The sequence below is a fragment of the Aotus nancymaae genome, unplaced genomic scaffold (assembly GCF_030222135.1).
Source record: "Aotus nancymaae isolate 86718 unplaced genomic scaffold, 86718_ANA_hifiasm-v0.15.2.pri h1tg000040l, whole genome shotgun sequence".
NCBI lineage: Eukaryota > Metazoa > Chordata > Mammalia > Primates > Aotidae > Aotus > Aotus nancymaae.
The window spans coordinates 92,901,670-92,925,751 of record NW_026988454.1 but is presented as its reverse complement, the minus strand read 5'-3'; the positions used below and the strand labels follow the sequence as shown (position 1 = coordinate 92,925,751).

The following is a 24,082-nucleotide window of genomic DNA, read 5'->3' as shown; positions in this document are numbered from 1 at the left end:
TTTTTTTTTAATTTTGTGGTTTACAACCATTTAAAAAACTAAAATAAGCTTAAATGTATCAAAATGCTGCTTACATATTAAGGATAAATGCTGTTTTGTCAATCTGTTCTTTCAAGATTTTTATGTGTGGATTGGGTCACCTTGTAATAGTGACTTAACTTTATGGGTCACTGTTAAAAACATTTCCGGTGCAGTGGCTGGAGTCTGTAATCCCAGCACTTTGGGAAACAGAGGCAGGAAGATCACTTGAAGCCAGAAGCCAGGAATTCAAAACCAGCCTGAGCAACACAGTGACACCACATCTGTATTTAAAAAGGGGAATAAAAAAAGGTTTCCAAGGCACCGAGATGCCAGGAACCTGAGGTAGGTGTTCAGTAGGGGCAGGAGCAAAGTGGGAGTTTGGGAGAAGTTCCACACCTAGAAAGGAATACACCAGGCCGGGCGCGGTGGCTCACGTCTGTAATCTCAGCACCTTGGGAGGCTGAGGCGGGCGGATCACCTGAGGTTAGGAGTTCAAAACCAGCCTGGCCAACATGGTGAAACCCTGTCTCTACAAAAATTAGCCAGCTACTCGGGAGGCTAAGGCAGGAGAATCGCTCGAACCTGGGAGGCGGAGATTGCAGTGAGCCGAGATCACACCACTGCACTACAGCCTGGGCGACAAGAGCGAAACTCTGTCTCTTAAAAACAAAAACAAAAACATGATCGCGCGTTGACTACTTCAAGGCACACTCCCACGGTTCAGAGAACCTATAGGCCAAACTGGAAAAGTCCCACCCTCAACGCTCGCTGGCCAATGACTGTGTGAAATCAGGGCGCGTGGGCGGAATAGGGGGCGGGGGCGTGGCTGGCCTCGTGCAGGCTCCTTAAGTAGCTGCTGCGTGGCTGCCCTGGCGTTTTAGCCTTACGACGGCACAGTCAGGTTGAGCAGAGCCGGACGGCAACAACGTCGGACGCGACCATTCTTGGAACTATGTCCCAACACGGAGAAGTCCCCAAGGCCTCTACATGGGTCGTTGCTGGTCAACGAAGTTCGACAGCGTCCCGGGCACCAGAAAGGAGGTTGGCGGAGGAGTTGAATAGAGGAGGTTCGGAGGGATATAGGGTCGTCAGAGGTGGCTGCTGGAGAGGCGCCTCTAGGCCCCCGAACGCCGTGGCCGCTGGTCACGGGGAACCGCCGCTATGTTTCGCTTTGAAGAATCACTGCGTCGGCGCGGTGATCGGTGAGAATGGGTGTGGCTGGCTGGGCAGGGCAGGATAGATGGGACCAGGGGCGGAGCCTGGGCGAAGGCATTCCCTCCCTACGGCCTCACCTCCAATCAGCTGCCGCCTAGTGAGGTTCAGGTCTCTCAGAGCTATTTCTAAAAACTGGGGCTAGAATATAATTTTTTTTTTTTTTGAGACGGAGATTCGCTGTTACCCAGACTGGAGTGCAATGGCACGATCTCGGCTCACCGCAACCTCCGCCTCCTGGGTTCAAGCAATTCCCCTGCCTCAGCCTCCCGAGTAGTTGGGACTACAGGCGCGCACCACCATGCCCGGCTAATTTTTGTATTTTTAGTAGAGACGGGATTTCACCGGGGCTAAAATATAATCTTATCTGGCCGGGCGCGGCGGCTCCCGCCTGTAATCCCAGCACTTTGGGAGGGCGAGGCGGCTGGATCACCGGAGGTCGAGAGTTCTAGACCAGCCTGGTCAACATGGCGAAACCCCCGTCTCTACTAAATATAAAAAAATTGTCCGGGCGTGGGGTCTGTCGTGCGCCTGTAATCCCAGGTACTCTGGAGGCTGAGGCATGAGAATCACTAGAACCTGGGCGGCAGAGGTTGGCAGTGAGCCGAGATTGTGCCACTGCACTCCAGCCTGGGTGACAGCAAGACTGTCAATTAAAAAAGAAAATTCGCCTTTTGGTGTTTATACAATGTATTTGGGAGAGCAACTCCTAGAAGGCTTTTGAAATCTTAAGGTTGGCTGGGCGCGATGGCTCACGCCTGTAATCCCAGCACTTTGGAAGGCTGAGGCGGGTGGATCACCTGAGGTCAGGAGTTCGAGACCAGCCTGACCAATATGGTGAAACCCTTTCTCTAAAATAAATAAATAAATAAATAAATAAAAATGAAATCTTAGGGCTGAAGAAGGATGCTTAGAACAGGCTTTTTGACAGCTAACCCAAGAATGAAAAACAAAACTTACTCAGTCTTTGAGTACCATTTAGAGCCAGTAGTCAAAGAAAAGCTATACGATTATTGTAGGGCTGTGTAGAGTAGTTTTATCTTGCTTTTAGTTTCTTTTATTTTACATGTTTTAACTGTTAAAAAAAAAAATTTTCTTACTACATCTTTTTTTTTAGAGATGGCGTTTCACCATCTTGGCCAGGCTGGTCTTGAACTCCTGACCTTGTGATCCACCCATCTCAGCCTCCCAAAGTGCTGGGATTACAGGCGTGAGCCACCACGCCCGGCTTTTACTACATCTTGAGTGTTAACATTCAATTCTGAATTTTAAATTTTTTTATACTGTTGATTTATTTTTTGAGACAGCTCTGTGACTCCGGCTGAGTGCAGTGGCGTGATCTCAGCTCACTACAACCTCCAACTTCCAGGCTCAATCAAGCGATTCTCATACCTCAGCCGCCCCAGTAGCTAGAATTAGATGTGCGCCACCACCCCTGGAAAATTTTTGTGTTTTTAGTAAAGATGAGGTTTCACCATAGTGCCCAGGGCAGTCTCAAATTCCTGTGGATCCACCCATCTCTGCCTCCCAAAGTGCTGAGATTACAGGCGTAAGCCACTGTGCCTGGCCCATTTCTGAATTTTTTTGAAAAGCATTTAAAAAATGATTAGAATGACTATCCCATTGATTGCCATTAAGCCAGCGTATAAATTGCCACATTTTACCTATTAGATAAATTTAACCCTTTTTAAAACCTGAGAAAAATGAACAGATGGAGGCTGCTATAAAATAGTGCACTATAAGACTAACTGCTATACTACTCAGAGATTCATTGGCCCTTCAGAAGACTTGGGTTTAAGATCTGAAGAATGATGCTCCGTAAAAGAAAGCCACTGGATTTGCTATAAAAATCACTTAAGTTAACACTTAGCAGATGTAAGGGCACTGTGCTACAGCACACTCACTTGATGTTGGATCTGGACCCAACTTTTTTATTGTTAAATTATCCTCTTTTAAATGTATATCACAATACTAACAATAAGCACAATGTTGTATCCCAGATCTCTGGAACTTGCATGACTAAAACTGTATACCCATTGAACGGCTCCCCATTTTTTCCTGCCCCATCCCAGGGAACCATGATTTATATTGTTTTGGAGTTAGATTACTTTAGATAATCCATAAAAGTAGAATTATGCAGTAATTGTCCTTGTGATTGGCTTAATTCTCTAAGCTTAGTATCTTCCAGGCTTATCCGTTTTGTAGCTTGAGACAGGATTTTCTTCCTTACTAAGGCTGAATGGTATTCCATTATTATGTATCTATCTCAGTTTATCTATTAATGGGTCTATGATAAATGGGTAGCTTCCACCTTTTGACTTGAGTGGTGTTATTATGAAAATGGGAGTGCAATATATCTTTGAGACTCTGCTTTCAATTCTTCTGGATGTCCCAATTGAGACTGCTGGATCATATGTTCTATTTTTAATGTTTTGGGAAAACTAAACTGTTTTACATAGTGGCAGCACCATTTTACAATCCACCAACCGTACACAGAGGTTCCAATTTCTCCACATCCTTACCAACAATTATTTTCTGTTTTTAATAATGGTCATCCTACCAGATGTGAGACGACAATAATTTTGTGGTTTCGGATTTGTGTGAACCTGATTAGTGATGTTGAACATCTCCTTATGCCTGTTGGCCGTTTGTATATCACTGGAGAAATGTCTATTAAGTTTTGTCCATTTTTCCAATTTCTACATCCTCTCCACCAGTTTGGACCCAATTAGGTTTTGTTCGAGCTGATATATAATCTTTAGTCTCCACCTCTCTGGGATAAGAGCCTCCTAAAACCCACCAAAATTTGAAATAGAACCTCTTACTTCCCTCTTTCCAAATAAAAAGTGATTGTTGAACCCTAGGAGCATTTGTGGAGAACTAGAGAATGTTTGTTGAGGAAAATGGGTAAATTTTTAACTTGCTGATTTCAACTGATAATTGTATTTCCTTTATTTTTAAAAACAGGTCGTGGTGGGTTGAAAATAAAGCATATACAAAATACAACAAACACCATAATCCAAGTAAGTCATCTGTGTTCTTCAGTCCTTCAGAGAGCATTATGCATTTCTAAGGGAGCACCTAATTTAATTTTTTTGTTTTGGAGACAGAGTATCCCTCCATCACCCTTGGTGCACTGCAACCTCTGCCTCCCGGGTTCAAGCAATTCTTCTGCCTCAGCCTCTAGAGAAGCTTAGATTACAGGTTCCTGACAGCACGCCTGGCTAATTTTTGTACCTTAAGTAGAGACAGGGTTTCACCATGTTGGCCAGGCTGGTCTTGAACTCCTGACCTCAGATGATCCACCCGCTTCAGCTTCCCAAAGTGCTGGGAGTGCAGGCCTGAGCCACCATGCTTGGCCAGAACAAGCATTTTAAAACACAAATTATTTGTGTCCCTTTCCTGTGTAAAAACATTTCACAATATATCAGGCCTGTAAGTCTATACTCTTTAAAATTGTTGACTTGAGCTGGCCTGTGCACCCTCTCCAGTCTCCTCTTCCCTAATTCCTTGAGTATTCTACCCACTTCCTGACACACCCTGCTATCATAGCTATTTCCACATAAATAATTCCTGCTCACCTTTTAGGTAAGTCTAAGACCCCCATTCTATGTAATTGTCCCTTCCCATAGTATCCCGTAATGGCCTTGCTTCAGTACTCATACAGAGTTGTAGTGCCTGTAAATACTGTAGATGGTAAACATTGAATTACCAACCTAAGACAAAATTTGGTGTATAATATTTTCTAGATAAATATTGAATCTATTAGGTTATTTGAAATTATGCTTCTTGATAACTGTTACTTGTAGATTCTATTCACAAAATGTATCAGTCTTATGAACATACTCCTAACAGTATACATAAGTATAGAATCCTATCAAGTTAAGAATTTAGCTAAGTAACCTGGCAGTTCAATAAACTCTCTAGCACATAGGTTACTTCATTTCAGCCCTACAATTCTGTATGAGTGGTGAAACAAATATCATTTTATAGGTTGAAAACCTCAGAATCAAAATACTATCACCTGTCAGGTTTAATGCCTTAATTATTTCTCTACACGATTTGCTGAGTTTATTCCCTAGCTGTCCATTGTTTAGATGTTCAGGTTGTCCTGCCCCTCTGCATCTGACCAGAAGGTTAATCCCCTAGTATAAAAGTAAGACTCTTCTCTAACTAGAAATATAGACTTCGATTGGTAATAATACTGTATTTACGTTATACTGTAATAGTTTTAAAGATGAGTGATTGTTGAAAGGGGTTAGGGGCTTAGGGAACTTTTAAATCTCACCTCTTTTTTTCCCCTTGTACCTAGATAATACAAGAAAGACCAGAATCATTAGTCAAAATATATGGCAGCAGAGCAATGCAAGCAAAAGCAAAAGCAGTGATAGATGATTTTGTGAAAAAGCTAGAAGGAAATTCAGAATGCAGAGTTGGTAAGTAATTTTTTCTCACTGAAGCCCTTTAAAATGTTTTAATTTCATTCAGTGTTATAAGCCATTATACTTGCTTTCCTTTTCTGATTCAAAGCATTAGACTGCCATAAATGTAGTCTTAATGATTTTTTGCTATGAATGAAAGCCCAGAATATTTTTCCTCAAATTAAAATACCAGATCTCTGTGTTCATGCCTAGCAGTTTTACTTTTAGCCACAGTAAATGAAAATCAAATAACCCTTTATTTATTTATTTTTCTCGTTGTATTAATCTAGTTCCTGCAAGCAGAGAAATAACCCTTTAATACACATACTTTAGTGTTAGTGGGTAGAGTAAGGATTGGTCCCAGGATCCTAACCCTAGTCCTGTCTTCAGATTCGTGGCTGACATTGAAAACTGCTTAAATATTTATTTATTTATTTATTTATTTATTTATTTATTTATTTTGAGACGGAGTTTCGCTCTTGTTACCCAGGCTGGAGTGCAATGGCGCAATCTCGGCTCACCGCAACCTCCGCCTCCTGGGTTCAGGCAATTCTCCTGCCTCAGCCTCCTGAGTAGCTGGGATTACAGGCACGCGCCACCATGCCCAGCTAATTTTTTGTATTAGTAGAGACGGGGTTTCACCATGTTGACCAGGATGGTCTTGATCTCTTGACCTCGCGATCCACCCGCCTCGGCCTCCCAAAGTACTGGGATTACAGACTTGAGCCACCACGCCTGGCCAAATATTTATTTTTAAAAGCAGATCTGTTTAGAATAGAGAAAACAATTACTGAATCATATCTAGAAGCAATGTGAAAGTAGAATAGAGACACTTGGGTTTAGAAGGCACCATTGTCTTTTAGTGTTTTCTGGGGAAAAAAACAAGGTCTAAGGTTGTATTTCTGTATCGGTTTTATTTATTTTTTTATTTTAATTTATTTTTTAAATTTTTTTTAGATGGGTTCTCACTGTGTTTTCCAGGCTGTAGTGCAGTGATATGATCATGGCTCTTTTTTCTTTGCAACAGAGTCTCACTCTGTCACCCAGACTGGAGTTCAGTGGCATGATCTCAGCTCACTACAATTTCCGCCACTATGGAAATACAGGTGTCCACTACACGCCTGGCAAATTTTTATATTTTTTCATTTAGTAGAGATGGGGTTTTACTATCTTAGCCAGGCTGGTCTCAAACTCCTGACCTCAGGTGATCCATCTGCCTTGGCCTCCCAAAGTGCAGGGATTACAGGCGTGAGCCACCTCGCCCGGTAGATCATGGCTCATTATAGCCTTGACCTCCTGGACACGAGTGATTCTTCCACCTCATCCTCTCAAGTAGCTGGGACCACAGGTGTGTGCCACCATGCCCAGCTAATTAAATTTTTTGTAGGGTAGAGACGGGGTTTCACCATGTTGTCTGGGTTGTTCTTGAGTCCTGAGTTCAAGCAATCCACCCCACCATCCTCACAAAGTGCTGGTATTACAGGAGTGAGCTACTAAGCCTGGCTCTTCATCTATTAACCTGGGATAATATCTGCTTCCCAGGAGTATTGTAACAATTGAGTAATGGGTATGACAATATTTTAACAAACATTAGATTTGTGCTATTTTAGTTACCTTCTCCAATAAAATTAAATTTTTATAAGTTGTTGAATGATAACAAATGTCATGTTAATGTAGTACAGAAACCCCAAATTTTATATTTTAAGCATTGTCTGATTATTAAGAAACAAATAGAAAAAAACTAATCTGATAAAAATGTTTTTAACAGGTATTGCATTACAACCTTCTGGTGGAAAAGGTCGAAGCACAGGTAACAGTGTAGTTGCAGGAGCTCGGCCGTTGATAGACTGGGATCAAATTAGAGAGGAAGGTTTGAAATGGCAGCAAAAAAAGTGGGCAGGTCTGTGCTGCTTCCTATCATTTACATATATTGTTTCTGTTAGCTAGTTTTTATCCTCCATAAAATGTCTTGCTTTATTTTTAGTAATGAAATGTTATAAAAACAGTAAAATCTAAAATGCTGCAATTAGTCCCTAGTTTCTATGTTGTCAGCTGTCATTTATGCTACAAGGGAAATATTACATGTTAAACCATTTTTTTTTGAGACAGTCTTGTTGTGTCACCCAGGCTGGAGTGCAGTGATGCAATCGCAGCTCACTGCAACTTCTGCCTCCTGGGTTTAAGCAATTCTCCTGCCTCAGCCTTCCTAGTAGCTTGTATTACAGGTGCCCACCACCACGCCTGGCTAGTTTTTGTATTTTTAGTAGAGATGGGATTTCACCACGTTGGCCAGGCTGGTCTTGAACTCCTGACCTGGTGATCTACCCACCTCGGCCTCTCAAAGTGCTGGGATTACAGGCGTGAGCCACTGCACCTGCCCTGGTATAATATACTTTTAAGGAATGTAGCTTAAGAGAGTAGGCCAAGGATAGATGCAATTCCTAAAAAAGTAATTGGATGAACCTTCAAAGAAAAGATAATCAAACTACTATGCATGAGAGTATATTTATCAATTGTGTTGTTTTATGTCTTAAAAAGCATGCATCATTTTATTTTTTATTAAACTTGTTTTTGAGGGTTTCACTCTGTTGTCCAGGCTAAAGTGCAATGGCAAAATCACAAGTCATTGCAGCCTCCCTCTCCCAGGCTGAGGCAATCCTCTCACCTCAGCCTCTCAACTGGCTGAGACTACAGGCATATACCACCATTCAAAGCCTTTTTTTTTTTTTTTGAGACTGAGTTTTGTTGCTCAGGCTGTAGTGCAGTGGAGCCATCTCAGCTCACTGCAACCTCCGCCTCCTGGGTTCAAGCAGTTCTTTTGCCTCAACCTCCCGAGTAGCTGGGATTACAGGCACACACCACTATGCCCAGCTAATTTTTGTATTTTTAGTAGAGACGGGGTTTCACCATGTTGGCTAGGCTGGTCTTGAACTCCTGACCTTCTGATTCACACTCCTCAGCCTCCCAAGAGCTGGGATTATAGGCATGTGCCACTGCACCTGGCTGCCAGACTAATTTAAAGAAATTTCTGTAGAGACAGGGTGTCACTATTTTGCTCAGGCTCAAGTGATCCTCCCATGCCAGACTCCCAAAGTGCTGGGATTACAGGTCTAAGCTACTGGTGCCCAGCGTGCAGAAAGGGAGATCTTTTCGATGGGAGCAAGCCTAGCTGGCAGAGTGTAGAACTGTCAAATGATAGGTGTGGTAAATAAAATATATTGTATGATTTCTGTAGCTTTGACTATTAATGATGCTGTACATTCATCAAAGTGTGGATTTTCATTTTTGTCCCAGATTTACCACCAATTAAGAAAAACTTTTATAAAGAGTCGGCTGCCACAAGTGCGATGTCCAAAGTACAAGCAGATAGTTGGAGGTGGGTAGTTTTATTACCTTGTGGTGTAAGTATATGTATAGTTATGTTATTGGTGTTAATACTTTGGGCAAATGTGAAATGATAGTCGAAGGCTACTACACCTTCAATATTCAAATGTAAATGTGTTAACTTAACTTATATTGTATTAAAGTATTGTTGTCTAGTAAAACTTCCTGCAGTAATGGAAAATGGTCTATATTTATGTCTAATGGAGTAGACTGGCATGTAAAGTATGGCTGGTGTAACTGAGAAAACGAAAGTTTATATTAATTAAATTGAGATAGTCATGTAGGGCTAGTGCCTGCTATATTGGACAGCAATTTTAGAGAATTATTCCTCCAATAGTTTAATTGAAAAAAAAAATAATCTTGTTAATTTCTTAAACACTTCAGTCCTTGTTACCTGTAATTGGAAGGTTTCATTTATTTATTTGTTTTTATTTTTGTAGTTAAAGTCTTTCTTTGTCTCCCAGGCTGAAGTGCAGTGGCATGATCTTGGCTCACTGCAACTTCTGCCTCCTGGGTTCAAGCAATTCTTCTGCCTCAGCCTCCCAAGTAGCTGGGACTACAGGCACACACTGCCACACTAACTAATTTTCTGTATTTTAGTGGAGAGGGGGTTTCACCTTGTTCCCCAGGCTGGTCTTGAACTTCTGAGCTCAGGCAATCCACCTGCCTCGGCCTCCCAAAGTGCTAGGATTACAGGTGTGAGCTGCCTCGCCCAGCCTTGGAAGGTTTGAATTGCAAGCTTTTTTCTTACTATTAAAGTTTGATAAAACTGAAAGATGCTTGTGAACTTTCACATAAACGAAAAGAAAAAAAGAAAAAAACACTGAGAGATGCTATGGAATAGCAGAATGGTCAAGGTGAGGAACAAGGTAACTTACTGTACAATCACCTGTCAAATTGATAATATTTCCTAATACATAGGATTGTTAAGGATGCATTAATGAAATGTGTGGAACATCGTAGGCCTTCCTTGTTTGCCAAATCTGATTTTAATTTATGAAGCATGGTTTTCAGACTTCTCACTTTTGATCCATGAAACATTCATTGGCCTACTAATGTATAATGTTTTTGTTTTGTTTTGTTTGCCAGAAAAACTGTATAATGTTTTTAACCTTCCCATTGCAACTATTCTTAGATAAGGGACAGATGGACTCTTGCTTCTATTTCTTTGTACGTTTCATTATAACTTTCCCCACAGTCACAGTTGCAGTTGAATTTCTAGATAAGACCAGACTGATTTTGGAGAATGTCTTGCTTGGGGAGTAAAGTGAGAAAAGCCACTAATTGTTTTTATTCTTTGAAGGAAAGAAAATTTTAATATAACATGGGATGACTTGAAGGATGGGGAGAAACGACCTATCCCCAATCCAACCTGTACTTTTGATGATGCCTTTCATTACTATCCTGAGGTTATGGAAAACATTAAAAAATCAGGTTTTAAAGAGCCAACACCTATTCAGGTATGCTTTCATTAATTACAGTATTTCAATGTTTTTCTTCAAAAATAGTGTTATCTTTAGTGTTTTTTGTTTTTTGTTTTTGTTTTTGTTTGAGATGGAGTTTTACTCATTACACAAGCTGGAGTGCAGTGGCACAGTCTCGGCTCACTGCAACCTCCACTTCCTGGGTTTAAGCAATTCTCCTGCCTCAGCCTTCCAAAGAGCTGGAATTACAGGTGTGCACCATCATGCCTGGCTAACTCTTTGTATTTTTAGTAGAAATGGGGTTTCTTTTTTTTAAACCAACCTCATGATTCAAGAAATGGGGTTTCACCATGTTAGCCAGGCTGGTCTCGAACTCCTGACCTCAGGCAATCCATTTGCCTCAGCCTCCCAATTGCTGGGATTATAGGCATGAGCCACCACGCCTGGCCGATATCAGATTATTAGAAGACACCAGGGAGCCATTGTCTCTTAGCATTCCCCCAGCACCTTCTCCCTAGTGTTCAAAAAGTTTTTGTTGAAAGAAGTTTGGAACTGGGAAAAGAGGAATAATTGGCCAAAAAAATGATGTACTTGTTGTGTTAATGTTTATCATTCTGTTTCAGGCACAAGCATGGCCCGTTGTGTTGCAAGGAATAGATCTTATAGGAGTAGCCCAAACTGGAACAGGGAAGACATTGTGTTATTTAATACCTGGATTTATTCATTTGGACCTTCAACCAACGTAAGAATTCCTTTAACTGGTTTCTTTTTACAGAGGTTTAATAGATTTAGATATCAGAAATGTAAAGTTTCTTTACCTATTGCTTGATTCAAAGGTAATGCCTAGCTTTGGAGAAGATGCTAGGAAGTACACTTACATTGTGCTGGTGAAAGTATAAATTGGCAAAACATTTTTAGAAGGCAATAGGTAATATCTACCACAAGCTTTAATAGTGAAACAGCAGAAACTGTTTAAACTATGTCCAATATACTTATCTATTCCATGATAAAATATTTGACATTTTAAATGTCAATGAAAAAGACCATCTTAAACAAAAGACTGCTATTGGGAAATTGGGTTTTAAGGTTTGTAGTTTTTAAAAATTTCTCTAGTTCGTGGTAAATATGTATTGCTTTTGTAAAAAAAAAGTATATAAAAACTGACACTAGTCTCTCGGTAAAGCAATGTTAAATCTGAGAAAACAATACATTCTCTTATGGGAAATTTGGCATGTTCTATATAATATCACCCATTTTTTAGGTACGTAGATTATAATTAGCAAAGTCTGTGATATGTAGAGACAACTTTTAATCATATACCTTCTCACAAAAAGGCATACTGTATGTCTGATACTCCTTGCTACAAATCTTTTTTTTTTTTTCTTCTGAGATAGAGTTTCACTCTTGTCACCCAGGCTCTGCCTCCTGGGTTCAAGTGATTCTTCTGCCTCAGCCTCGTGAGTAGCTGAGATTACAGGTGCCCGCCATCATGTATAATTTTTTGTATTTTTAGTAGAAACAGGGTTTCACAAAGTTGGTCAGGCTAGTCTCAAACTCCTGACCTCAGGTAATCTGTCCACCTCAGCCTCCCGAAGTGCTGGGGTTACAGGCATAAGCCACCTCGCCAGGCTGGTTGCTACAAATCTCGATGGCACTGAATGTAACAATATTAATTATTAATATTAATGTTTTCTCTCCAAAGCTTGAAAGGTCAAAGGAATAGACCTGGCATGTTAGTTCTAACTCCCACTAGGGAGTTAGCACTTCAAGTTGAAGGAGAATGTTGCAAATATTCATATAAAGGGCTTCGGAGGTAGGTAATTAATTCTTGCCATTCCTTCACTAGTATCATATTTTAATCATTTGTAGCTTTCTATATCTTCTCTTTTTCACACTTTCAGAAAATCTAAATGGCTCTATGGGTCATGCATTTAGCACTAATCTAATCAGTCAAGAGCCTGGGTCAGGTGATAGTATAAATATTGGTCTTTAAGATACAACATTATGGATTGGTGGGTGTACATAATCCTCAGAAAGGGGTAGATACCATTAAAGGTACCTGATAATTGATTTTAATCCCTTCTATTGGATTTTAAGTTGTGATGCGGTATTCTGTGCCTGAACATTGACCTTTGAATTTTTTCTTTTTAAGTGTTTGTGTATATGGTGGTGGAAACAGAGACGAACAAATAAAAGGACTTAGAAAAGGTGTAGATATCATAATTGCAACTCCCGGAAGACTGAATGATCTTCAAATGAATAACTTTGTCAATCTGAAGAATATAACCTACTTGGTAATCATGATAGGGGTTTGGGGTGCTGGGTTCAAAAAATAACTGAACTGGCCAGGCACAGTGGCTCAGGCCTGTAATCCCAGCACATTGGGAGGCCAAGGAGGGCAGATCACCTGAGGTTGAGTTCCAGACCAGCCTGACCAATATGATGAAACCCCGTTTCTACTGAAAATACAAAAATTAGTCTAGCATGGTGGCATGTGCCTATAATCCCAGCTAATCCCAGCTACTCCCTGCTACTCAGGAGGCTGAGACAGGAGAATCACTTAAACTGGGAAGGTGGGGGTTGCAGTGAGCTGCGATCATGCCATTGTACTCTAGCCTGGGCAGTAAGAGCTAAACTCATTAAAAAAATATATAAAAAATTAAAAAAAAAAAAAGAGTTCATCTCAAACAACAACAGAAAAACTGAACTATATTTTATTTTCTCCTCCTTCCCCTTGTACTTTTAATAGTTTTAATCAACTCCCAAGTGTTTGGATATCAGTTCCTTTTAGAACAGCTGTTGATTTTATTATTTTTTGAGACAGAGTTTCCCTCTTGTTGCCCAGGCTGTAGTGCAGTGGCGAGATCTTGGCTCACTGCAGCTTCTGCCTTGTAGATTCAAATGATTCTCCTGTCTCAGCCTCCCAAAAGCTGGGACTACAGGCACTTGCCACCATGCCCAGCTAACTTTGTAGTAGAGACAAGGTCACAATGTTGGCCAGGCTGGTCTTAAACAACTCCTAACCAGGTGATCCGCCTTCCTGGCCTCACAAAGTGCTAGAATAACAGGCATGAGCCACCACACTCAGCTATGGCTGTCGGTTTTCTAATGGATCTAGGAATATTTCCCATTCTCTTTAGCATGTTGAAAGAATTAAGAATCCTATTTGAAATTATCATGTATGTTTGTTTATTTTAAATTTTGGAAAATTGAGATAAGTACACAATAATTAAAATCTACTTGGATATTTTAGACACTTAAAAGTTTAAGGAGATTTGGAAGGTATTGGAAAGCCAACAATAATCAATTTAGACCATGTACAATGACAAATTGCTTAGTATTCTGACCTCTGGAGAAATTAAAATCTTGGCTTAAGTAATAGGGAAAATGAGAAAAACCTTTCTTAGTGTTCTACTAGTAAAGAAAGCATATGTGTTGTTACCTGCCTCCCACTTGTAATCGAGTCACATTCTTTTTTCAATGCAGGTTTTAGATGAAGCAGACAAGATGTTAGACATGGGATTTGAACCCCAGATAATGAAGATTTTGTTAGATGTGCGCCCAGATAGGCAGACAGTTATGACCAGGTAGGTATATGCCTAATTACTATGTGCAAAATAGAAATCAGTGGAACAGAATCTCATTCTGTTTCCCACAATATTTGAGCATTACTTGGAAGTGTTGAAATCTTGAGGTGAAAGATCTCATGACATTCGAAGTAGAACAGGGTAACAATAACTGCTTATTAATTACTATTGAGTTTCCTAAATTACAGATAGAGATTTCCACACAAACAGTTACTATGAAAGTAAGGTCTCACTTTTGAATAAAGGGTTCACTTATCTAAGGAGATAAACATTTGATTACTGAATCCTTACTGCTCACAGTAAAATAGGAAGCAATCATTGAATATAGAGTGCTCTATAAAGAATATCTCCTGGGCTTATAGCATTTGTCTTTATTAGTAAAAATAACATAAAATTTGCTGCACGCAGTAGCTCACACGTGTAATCCCAGCACTTTGGGAGGCCAAAGCAGACAGATCACTTGATGTCAGGAGTTTGAGGCCAGCCTGGCTAACATGGCGAAACTTCACCTATACTAAAAATAGAAAAATTAGCCAGGCATAGTGGCACACCCTGTTGTCCCGGCTACTCGGAAGACTGAGGCAGGAGAATCACTTGAACCCAGTAGGTGGAGGGTAGGAGGTTACAGTGAGCAGACATCATGCCACTGCACTCCAGCTTGGGCAACAAGAGTGAAAATCTGTCTCAAAAAAGAAAAAGATATCTCCTGAGCTTATATCCTTTGTCTTTATTAGTGTAAATAACATAAAGTTGAAGAAATACTAAATCCCTCATATATAGTTTTATCACAAATGACCTTCATGTTTCAAGAAAAGTGAATTTATTCATTTATTTTGAGACAAAGTCTTGCTTACGCCCAGGCTGGAGTGCAGTGGTGCAATCTTGGCCTATTGCAACCTCTGCCTCCTGGGTTCAAGTGATTCTCCTGTCTCAGCCTCCTGAGTAGCTGGGACTATACTCACACACCACCTTGCCTGGCTAATTTTTTTTGTATTTTACCAATGGGGTTTCCCCATGTTGGCCAGACTGGTCTGGAACTCCTGACCTCAAGTGATCCACGTGCCTAGGCCTCCCAAAGTGCTGGGATTACAAGTTTGAGCCATGAGGTCCAGCCCAGGAAAAGAGAACATAGATTTTATTGAATTACTGTGAATGTATACAAAGTGGTCACTTTCATTATTTTCTAGTTGAGGAAACATTTAAATGTAGATCTTCTTTGATCACTGTGTTTTGAAAGTTTTTCTTGTATTGTTTTTTGACCCAGGATGGAGTGCAGTGGCACTACCTTGGCTCACTGCAGTCTCTACCTTCCCAACTCAAGCAATCCTCTCACCTTAGCCTCCAGAGTAGCTGGAACTACAGGTGCATGCCACTATACCCAGCTATTTTTTTTTTTATTTTTAGTAGAGACAGGGCTTCACCATGTTTCCCAGGCTGCTCTTGAACAAGTGATGTACCAACCTCAGCCTCCCAAAGTACTGGGATTACAGGCGTGAGCCAACAACCTTTTATTTATTTATTTATTTTATTTATTTATTTTTACTTTTTTTTTTGTACGAGGTTTCACCATGTTGGTCAGGCTGGTCTTGAACTCCCGACCTCAGGTGATCAACCCACCTTGGCCTCCAAAGTGCTTGGATTACAGGTGTGAGCCACCACGCCCGGCCAAGCAAACAACCTTTTAAAATATTTTTACTTGGCTTAAGTACTTGGTATCGCCTAATGACATTGAAATATTGTTTTTTCTTTTTTTTTTTTTGTCATTTATAAACACCAACATATAAAATTAACCTAATACTAATCCCTTTAGTACCTTGTCTTTTTCTTTCATTTATTTATATTTTCTTGACATGGAGTCTTGCTCTGTCATCCAGGCTGGAGTGTGGTAGGATCTCAACTCACTGCAACCTCCACCTCCCAAGTTCAAGTGATTCTCCTGCCTCAGCCTCCCAAGTAGCTGGGATTAGAAGTGCCCACCACCACACCCAGCTAATTTTAGTAGAGACGAGGTTTCACCATGTTGACCAGGCTAGTCTCTCTTGACCTCAGGTGATCTGCCCATCTCAGCCTCCCAAAGTGCTGGCCTGAGCCACTGGGCTTGGCCAAAAACCTATTGATGAAAGCTATTATTCTGTCTAATAGCTTTACAATAGTTGACTAATTAGTGAATTAACTGTTAAATCTGCCTTACTGAAAAAATAAGAACTACTAAATTTGTCTTTCATGAGTAACTTGGTTCATAGCATGGTTAAGAAAACATAGTAGTGTTTTTACAACAAAATTGTAACATTTGTATCTTGTATCCCCAGTGCTACATGGCCACGTTCTGTTCATCGCCTCGCACAATCTTATTTGAAAGAGCCAATGCTTGTCTATGTTGGTACATTGGATCTTGTGGTAAGTTTGTTTTTTACTACTATTGTTTAACATATCTTACGAAAATTCTGAAGATAGCTAATTTTGGTGTGCCTAGTCTGCCCACTCCCCAGTTTTAGGGCAAATCACAAATGCATCTAAGTTTAATAGAGCAATAATACCATTGTCTTATTTGAAATTTCAATAATCGGCCAATACCATCAACCTCTAGTCTCTACCTTCCCAACTCAAGCAATCCTCTCACCTTAGCCTCCAGAGTAGCTGGAACTACAGGTGCATGCCACTATACCCAGCTATTTTTTTTTTTATTTTTAGTAGAGACAGGGCTTCACCATGTTTCCCAGGCTGCTCTTGAACAAGTGATGTACCAACCTCAGCCTCCCAAAGTACTGGGATTACAGGCGTGAGCCAACAACCTTTTATTTATTTATTTATTTTATTTATTTATTTTTACTTTTTTTTTTGTACGAGGTTTCACCATGTTGGTCAGGCTGGTCTTGAACTCCCGACCTCAGGTGATCAACCCACCTTGGCTTCCAAAGTGCTTGGATTACAGGTGTGAGCCACCACGCCCGGCCAAGCAAACAACCTTTTAAAATATTTTTACTTTTAAAATATTTGTACGAGGTTTCACCATGTTGGTCAGGCTGGTCTTGAACTCCCGACCTCAGGTGATCAACCCACCTTGGCCTCCAAAGTGCTTGGATTACAGGTGTGAGCCACCACGCCCGGCCAAGCAAACAACCTTTTAAAATATTTTTACTTGGCTTAAGTACTTGGTATCGCCTAATGACATTGAAATATTGTTTTTTCTTTTTTTTTTTTGGATTACAGGTGTGAGCCACCATGCCCGGCCTTTTTTTTAAGCCCCAGTCAGGGCTTTTTTTTAAGACAGAATCTCACTCCGTTGCCCAGGCTGGAGTGCAGTGGGGGCAATCTTGACTCACTGCAACCTCTGCCTCCTGGGTTCAAGTGATTCTCCTGCCTCAGCCTCCTGAGTAGCTGGGATTCCATACGTGGCCACCATGCCCAGCTAAGTTTTGTATTTTAGTAGAGACAGGGTTTGGCCCTGTTGGCCAGGCTGGTCTCAAACTCCTGACCTCAGGTGATCACCCACCCCAGCCTCCCAAAGTGCTGGGATTACAGGCATGAGCCACTGCACCCAGTGAAGTCAGGGTTTATGTTTTTCTGATGCCTCATTTTAACCCTGTTAGGATCAGGGTATAAACATAAGTATATACATATACATAAATGTAAGTCTGTCCCCTTTATGAAGTTAGGATTGAATATTGGGTTCATGTGTTGTCAGTGTGGGACCCCTTTGTTATATATGAAGTTCTCTTTCTGGCTTTTTGCTTAATCATTAATAGATGAAATTGGCCTCTCACTTAATCATTAATAATAATGGGTCATTGCTTAGACCCCTTATTTCATTAGGGATTTAGAAACAGTGATCCAGTAACAGTTTGTTTTGTAAAATGATTAGAGACATCCGGCCACTGCACTCCAGCCTAGGCGACAGAGTGAGACTGGTCTCAAAATAAAATTAAATAAAATGATTAGAGACATCCAGCCACTGCACTCCAGCCTAGGCGACAGAGTGAGACTGGTCTCAAAATAAAATTAAATAAAATGATTAGAGACATAGTTTGAAGGAATGGTACCAATAGTATTTTGAGGCTAAGTGAAGTCTCAGATATAAATCTTGAGTAGAAACAAATTATTTTTAGGACGTCAGCCATTTTGCTTAGTAGTTTATTAAAAACAACCAATGAGAGAAGATCTATTGAGCTGATGTATGTGGTCTCCTCTTAAATCTTCATGAACTTGATGAACTGTGTTCTTTGAATTCTTTAGGCTGTAAGTTCAGTGCAACAAAATATAATTGTAACCACCGAGGAAGAGAAATGGATTCACATACAAACTTTTCTACAGAGTTTGTCATCCACAGACAAAGTCATAGTCTTTGTTTCTCGAAAAGCTGTGTAGGTATTTTTTCTTGGATGTCCATTGTAATTAAGTTGATTTGTCTAGGATCATTTCTACTTATATACTAATTTCAAATGGGGATGATATATCTGTTATATTACTTCAGATTTTTTCTAATAGAAGTAAAACTGGTGGTATTAGAATAAGCACCTAAGTATGCTGTCTTTATCATTTGCTTCAGCGCGGATCACTTATCAAGTGAGCTAATACTTGGAAATATGTCAATAGAGTCTCTGCATGGAGATAGAGAACAGAGAGATCGGGAAAAAGCGTTAGAGAACTTTAAAACAGGTATGTTATGTAATTTCATACAGTTTAAAATAAGTGCAATACCTGGGCTTGGCTGAGTGACAGCATCTTTTCATGAAAGCCATTTATTTCTAAGATCTGTCCTCACCTTCTATATCCTAAAACTACACTCATTAGAGCTCTAAACATTAATCTGCCTCTAAACATTAAACACAAAAGACTTTAGACCTGGATATCAAGGTATTAATATGCAACAGGAAATATATCTGAAGTTACCTGAAAAATGTACCTTTCTATCATGGTTTGAAGGGTTTAAGAACCATTTGCTGAACCACGGTATCTTGTAGCTTGCCGGCAGTTAAAGAAAAGTCCATTTTAACTAAGTAAGCAATTTAATGTGAGCAGTAAGAAATAAACTGATTAAATTAGTAAGGGCAAGTACAGTTTTTAGATCTTGGGTTGGTTTATACTGGAATGGTTCAATGTTCATTTGGCTTTACTTTTTAGGCAAAGTGAGGATATTGATTGCAACTGATCTAGCCTCTAGAGGGCTTGATGTCCACGATATTACACATGTCTATAATTTTGACTTTCCACGGAACATTGAAGAATATGTACACCGAATAGGGCGCACGGGAAGAGCAGGGTAAGTAAGCTTAGTCCACTCATGAAAGGCCAATTCTGGATTCTTAATACTCCCCTCACAAACTTTCTACCCAGAAAAACATTTTATTCTATTGCCTAAAATTTTCAGCTACTTCCTAGATTCTGCTTGGCTACTTTATTTATCCCTGTTCATTTGGCTTGTTCCAGACTGAATGAGATTCCATCCATGATTAGCTTCATACATCTGGTTCTATTTGTTTTATATCTAGTGTCACCACTAGTACCCAGTGGTTACTCTGAAGGTTATTGACAAATTGGCATGGATATGAGAAGAACTTTTTCCTCTTAAGAGAGCTACCGTCATATACCCCCTATGCTGTTTAAACCACAGCAGATTCAGATTCCAAATCTGTTTGACCCTAAATCTTAATACATTCTAGCTTCTGTGAAAAAGTTTTCATTAGTCATATTCTGGATTAACTGAATCATGAATGCATATTATAAATGAGATGACATGAGTTTTTTTCCCCACACTAAAGGAGGACTGGTGTTTCCATTACAACTATGACTAGAAATGATTGGAAGTTTGCCCCTGAATTGGTTAATATTCTGCAAAGAGCAAATCAGGTGAGACTTTGTGTGCAATTCATTACAAATCTACCTCTTATAAGTTTCTCAGTCAGTTATGCCAGGTACTATGGCTTGCTATTTATCAGGAAAGTTCAAATTAAGTTTTTCAGCATGTTTTGGGGGCTTCAGCATGGCAATGATAAGAAACTATGGGAGTATATGACTGAGAAACTTAACCTCATGGGGATGAGCAATAAAAGCCCCGCAGAGAAAGAAACCAGTAGAGTGGAGGTGGGGGTAGTTGTAGAAGATGGGGTAAACGATCTAGCAGGGGGAACATATTCAGGCCCAGAGGTAAGAAAGAATATGTAGAAAACACTACCATATAAAGGCACATTAAGGGCACTTGGAAGCAGCTGAAGCAGCAAATTTTGTAGCCTGCAGATAGATGTGGGGTTTAATCAAGATACCTGTTTCATGTAACCTGCTGTGCGATTATCTGAAATGATTTGGAGGCATTTTATTTAGCATTGTAGAAATCGCAGAATACTAATAACACGTTCAATAATTTCAGACTATTCCTGATGACCTTTTATCAATGGCTGAGAGGTTCAAGGAGCGTCAACAGAAAAGAGAAATGGAAAGAAAAATGGAAAGACCTCAAGGAAGGCCCAAGAAGTTTCATTAATGTCTTCTGTACTAGTGTGGTAGAGGTGAAAGTTCAGTAACACACGGACCTTAAAATGCCTGCTTTCTTAAACGAGGCTCTGTGAATAATGTTTATTACAATGAGCATTATATTGTATTTGTTATGTTAAACTAGGTATTACTCAAAATTATTAGTCAATCTTTCTGGGTATACATTGAAACTAATGAAACCAGGTCTTTTTGTACTCATGTTTATAGCAGCACTATTCATAATAGTCAAGGGCATACAACCCAAGCATCCATTAGTGAATGAGTAGATAAACACAATGGAATATCATTCAGCCCTAAAAAGCAAGAAAATTCTGTCATAGATGAACCTTGAGGATATTATGGTTAGAGAAATAAGCCAATTACAAGGACATTCTATATGATCCCACTTGTAGGAGGTGCTTAGGATAGTAAAATTCACAGTGCCAGAAAGTAGAATGGTGGTTACAAAGGGCTTGGGAAGTGGGTAGGGGAATTGTTTGGTGAGTACAGAGTTTTTCATGGTATGAAAGTTTGGGAGGCCGTACACAGTGGCTCACACCTGTAATCCTAGCACTGAGAGGTTAAGGTGAGTGGATCACTTGAGGTCAGGAGTTCGAGCCCATCCTGGCCAACATGGGTGAAACCCCGTCTCTACTAAAAATAAAGCCAGGCATGGTGGCTCACATCTGTAATCCCAGCTACATGGGAGGCTGAGGCAGGAGAATCACTTGGTTCTGGGAGGTGGAGGTTGGAGTGAGCTGAGATTGTGCCACTGCACTCCAGCCTGGAAAACAGAAATGCTGTCTCCACTACGGAGCTGCACACTTAAAACTGGTTGTGGTAAATTTGGGTATATTTATTTCATCACAATTAAGCTTTTTTTTTTTTTTTTGAGACAGAGTTTCCCTCTTGTTGCCCAGGCTGGAGTGCCATGGTGTGATCTTGGCTCAGCAAAACCTCTGCCTCCTGGGTTCAAGTGATTCTCCTGCCTCAGCCTCCCAAGTAGCTGGGATTACAGGCACAAGCCACCACGTCTGGCTAATTTTGTATTTTTAGTACAGACAGGATTTCTTCATGTTGGTCAGGCTGGTCTCAAACTCCCAACCTCAGGTGATCCGCCCACCTTGGCCTCCCAAAGTGCTGGGATTACAGGTGTAATGCACCGTGCCTGGCACAATTAAGCTTTTTAAAAATGTTAGGGTCAGTAATTTGCATTTTTTATCTGTTTTTCAGAATTCAAGATTTTTTAGAAATCTAATAAGATGGAAGTATTGGATATCCTGGCAATATGAACAGACTGTAGTGATTTGAGTGATTCTTACAATAGTAGTGTTTGAAAATGTAGAATTAAGTGTTTTATACTTTCTTTAATAAAAGTAGAAGTATTAAACTTGGAAGTTGTTTTCTGGATTTTTATTAAGGAATGTAGCATTAGAATGTTTTTCTTTTAATCTTTTAAACTGTCGCCTGTAATTTTGCTGTATGTCGTAAGGTCAGTCTTTCAGACTTTAATGTTCAGATTTTGTCATGGCAGAGAAAAAGATGTTTTTTTTTTTTTTTAAAGATGGGGTTTCACCATGATGGCCAGGCTGGTCTTGAACTCCTGGCCTCAGGTGATCCACCCACCTCGGCCTCCCAAATTGCTAGGATTACAGGCATGAGCCACCGTGCCCGGCGAAAAAGATGTTTTCAAAGAAAGAATCAGAACCTGAAAAAAATACTGTTAACTGTTAAAAACAAATGTTCATTTCTGTGATAAAAAGACAAGTTGATAATTTGTCTTTCTGTATAACATTTTAATTTTGTGTTTGCTAAATAGTATATTATTGGGGTATACTTTTCATAAATTATCCTTTACCCACTTTGAAATGAAACAGTAAATTATTTCATGAGGTCAAAATATGCAACACCAGTTTATCTTTCCATTGTACCGTATGGTTTCATGCTAAAACCTTTGGAAAATCAAATTGCATTTCCATGAATATTTTTTTTTTGAGATGGAGTTTCATTCTTGTTGCCCAGGCTGGAATGCAGTGGCATAATCTCAGCTCACTGCAACCTCCACTCCCTGGGTTCAAGCAATTCTCCTATCTCGGCCTCCCAAGTAGCTGGGACCACAGGTGTGCACCACCATGCCCCGCTAATTTTTGTATGTTTAGTAGAGACAAGGTTTCACCATGTGGGACTGGCTGGTCTTGAACTCCTGACCTCAAGTGATCCACCTGCCTTGGCCTCCCCAACTGCTGGGATTACAGGTGTGTTTTTATTTTTTATTTCCCTGCCAGAAGTCTTAGACTACAAAAAGCTTATTTAAAAGGTTGTTTGTTGCCAGAAAAGATGGTTGCCTAGCCTTAGTATTCATGTGGAGAACTTACTAAACCTGAAGAAGGCCTATATCCAAATTGGATTGTGTTTTAATGGACTATGGCTGTATTTTCCCCATGTTAAACGAATCCTAATAAAATCGCTGTTTTTTAAGTTCCTAGGGGTCTATCTAGTTGTCCAGAATCCCCAAGGACAAAATGTTCCCCAGAAGAGTAGAACCTTAACCTCACTCAGTGACATTGTAGGAGCCTCTATACCTGTGGAATTTCTTGGGAGCTCAAACTTCCCAAAGCATCCAGGTAGTCCAAGCTGGGGAAAAGAAGCGCATACAAATAATAAAATTTATTTTTTATATTCCACTAATAAATGCTGTTGTACTTGGGCATGATCAGTCACATAACGTGTCATTTTTTTGGTTTTATTCTGTTTTGGTTTGGTTTTTGCCAACTATTTTATTCATATTTCCAAAAAACTAAATAAAATCATTTTACTTTTACAAAAGTAGTCCGAGCCCTTCCACCCTTCATTTTTTACTCTCAAGATGTAAACTTTTCATCTTTTAGCCATTAATAACTTGCTTATATTGCAATTTCTTGGTTTTAAAAATTTGACATCTACTGACTTCCTACTGTAAATGAGTAATTCAATTCTTGCATATCTGTGACAGTTGGACCCTCAGCGTTATCCTGTGGCCCCCCTCCCAGCTCCTGAGATTCACATCTATGTAGTAAAGAATTTAACCTAACCTAAAGAAATGTCTCACTTCTGCCCCGGCTTCTGAGAGGTAATGACTAAACTCTTGGAATGTGCCAGGAAGTATAATAATGTGATTTATGGTGGGGTCTTGGGGTCATGGTATGACCTTAACTGTTTGCCCTCCAGAGGAGCGGGAGACTGAGGTTAGGCATATGGACAGCCAACCACTAGCTGCAGTAAGAACTCTGGACACAGCTCAGGTGAGCTTCCCTGGCTGACAATATTCTGTGTACTGGCACACTGATGCCAAGAGAATAACGTGTCCATGACTCCACGAAAAGACAACAGAAAGTGCCGTGTTTGGTACTTATACTCTGCCCTTGCACTTCTTCCCTTGGCTGATTTAAACTGTCATGCTTGCCAAGTATAAACTGCAACAATGAGGATAATGGTTTCAGTGAGTTCTGCCGAGTCTTTCATCAAACCTGAGGGTGGTCTTATGGGAACCATTTTCCCCCTAACTGTATCGATGGCACCTGAGATA

General features: G+C 40.2%; 2 protein-coding genes across 2 annotated transcripts in view; one reads left to right on the top strand and one right to left on the bottom strand.

Annotated features, from left to right (window-relative positions):
• The first annotated feature begins 973 nt into the window (after window positions 1–973).
• On the top strand, window positions 974–20,559 carry DDX43 (DEAD-box helicase 43). Its single transcript, XM_012471782.2, has 16 exons — window positions 974–1,223; window positions 4,201–4,256; window positions 5,546–5,669; window positions 7,423–7,554; window positions 8,949–9,030; window positions 10,342–10,498; window positions 11,086–11,204; window positions 12,165–12,275; window positions 12,615–12,756; window positions 13,949–14,049; window positions 16,359–16,446; window positions 18,283–18,410; window positions 18,596–18,705; window positions 19,171–19,309; window positions 19,809–19,896; window positions 20,414–20,559. Exons 1-16 carry the CDS (start codon window positions 974–976, stop codon window positions 20,525–20,527), a joined length of 1,941 nt encoding a protein of 646 aa, XP_012327205.2. The 3' UTR covers window positions 20,528–20,559.
• The window catches only part of CGAS (cyclic GMP-AMP synthase), a 42,001-nt gene continuing 36,940 nt past the window's right edge, over window positions 19,022–24,082 (bottom strand). Inside the window, exon 6 of the mRNA XM_064360917.1 lies at window positions 19,022–21,321. Within this exon, the coding sequence (XP_064216987.1) occupies window positions 21,242–21,321 (80 nt within the window). The 3' untranslated portion in view covers window positions 19,022–21,241. The remainder of the gene's footprint in view (window positions 21,322–24,082) is intronic.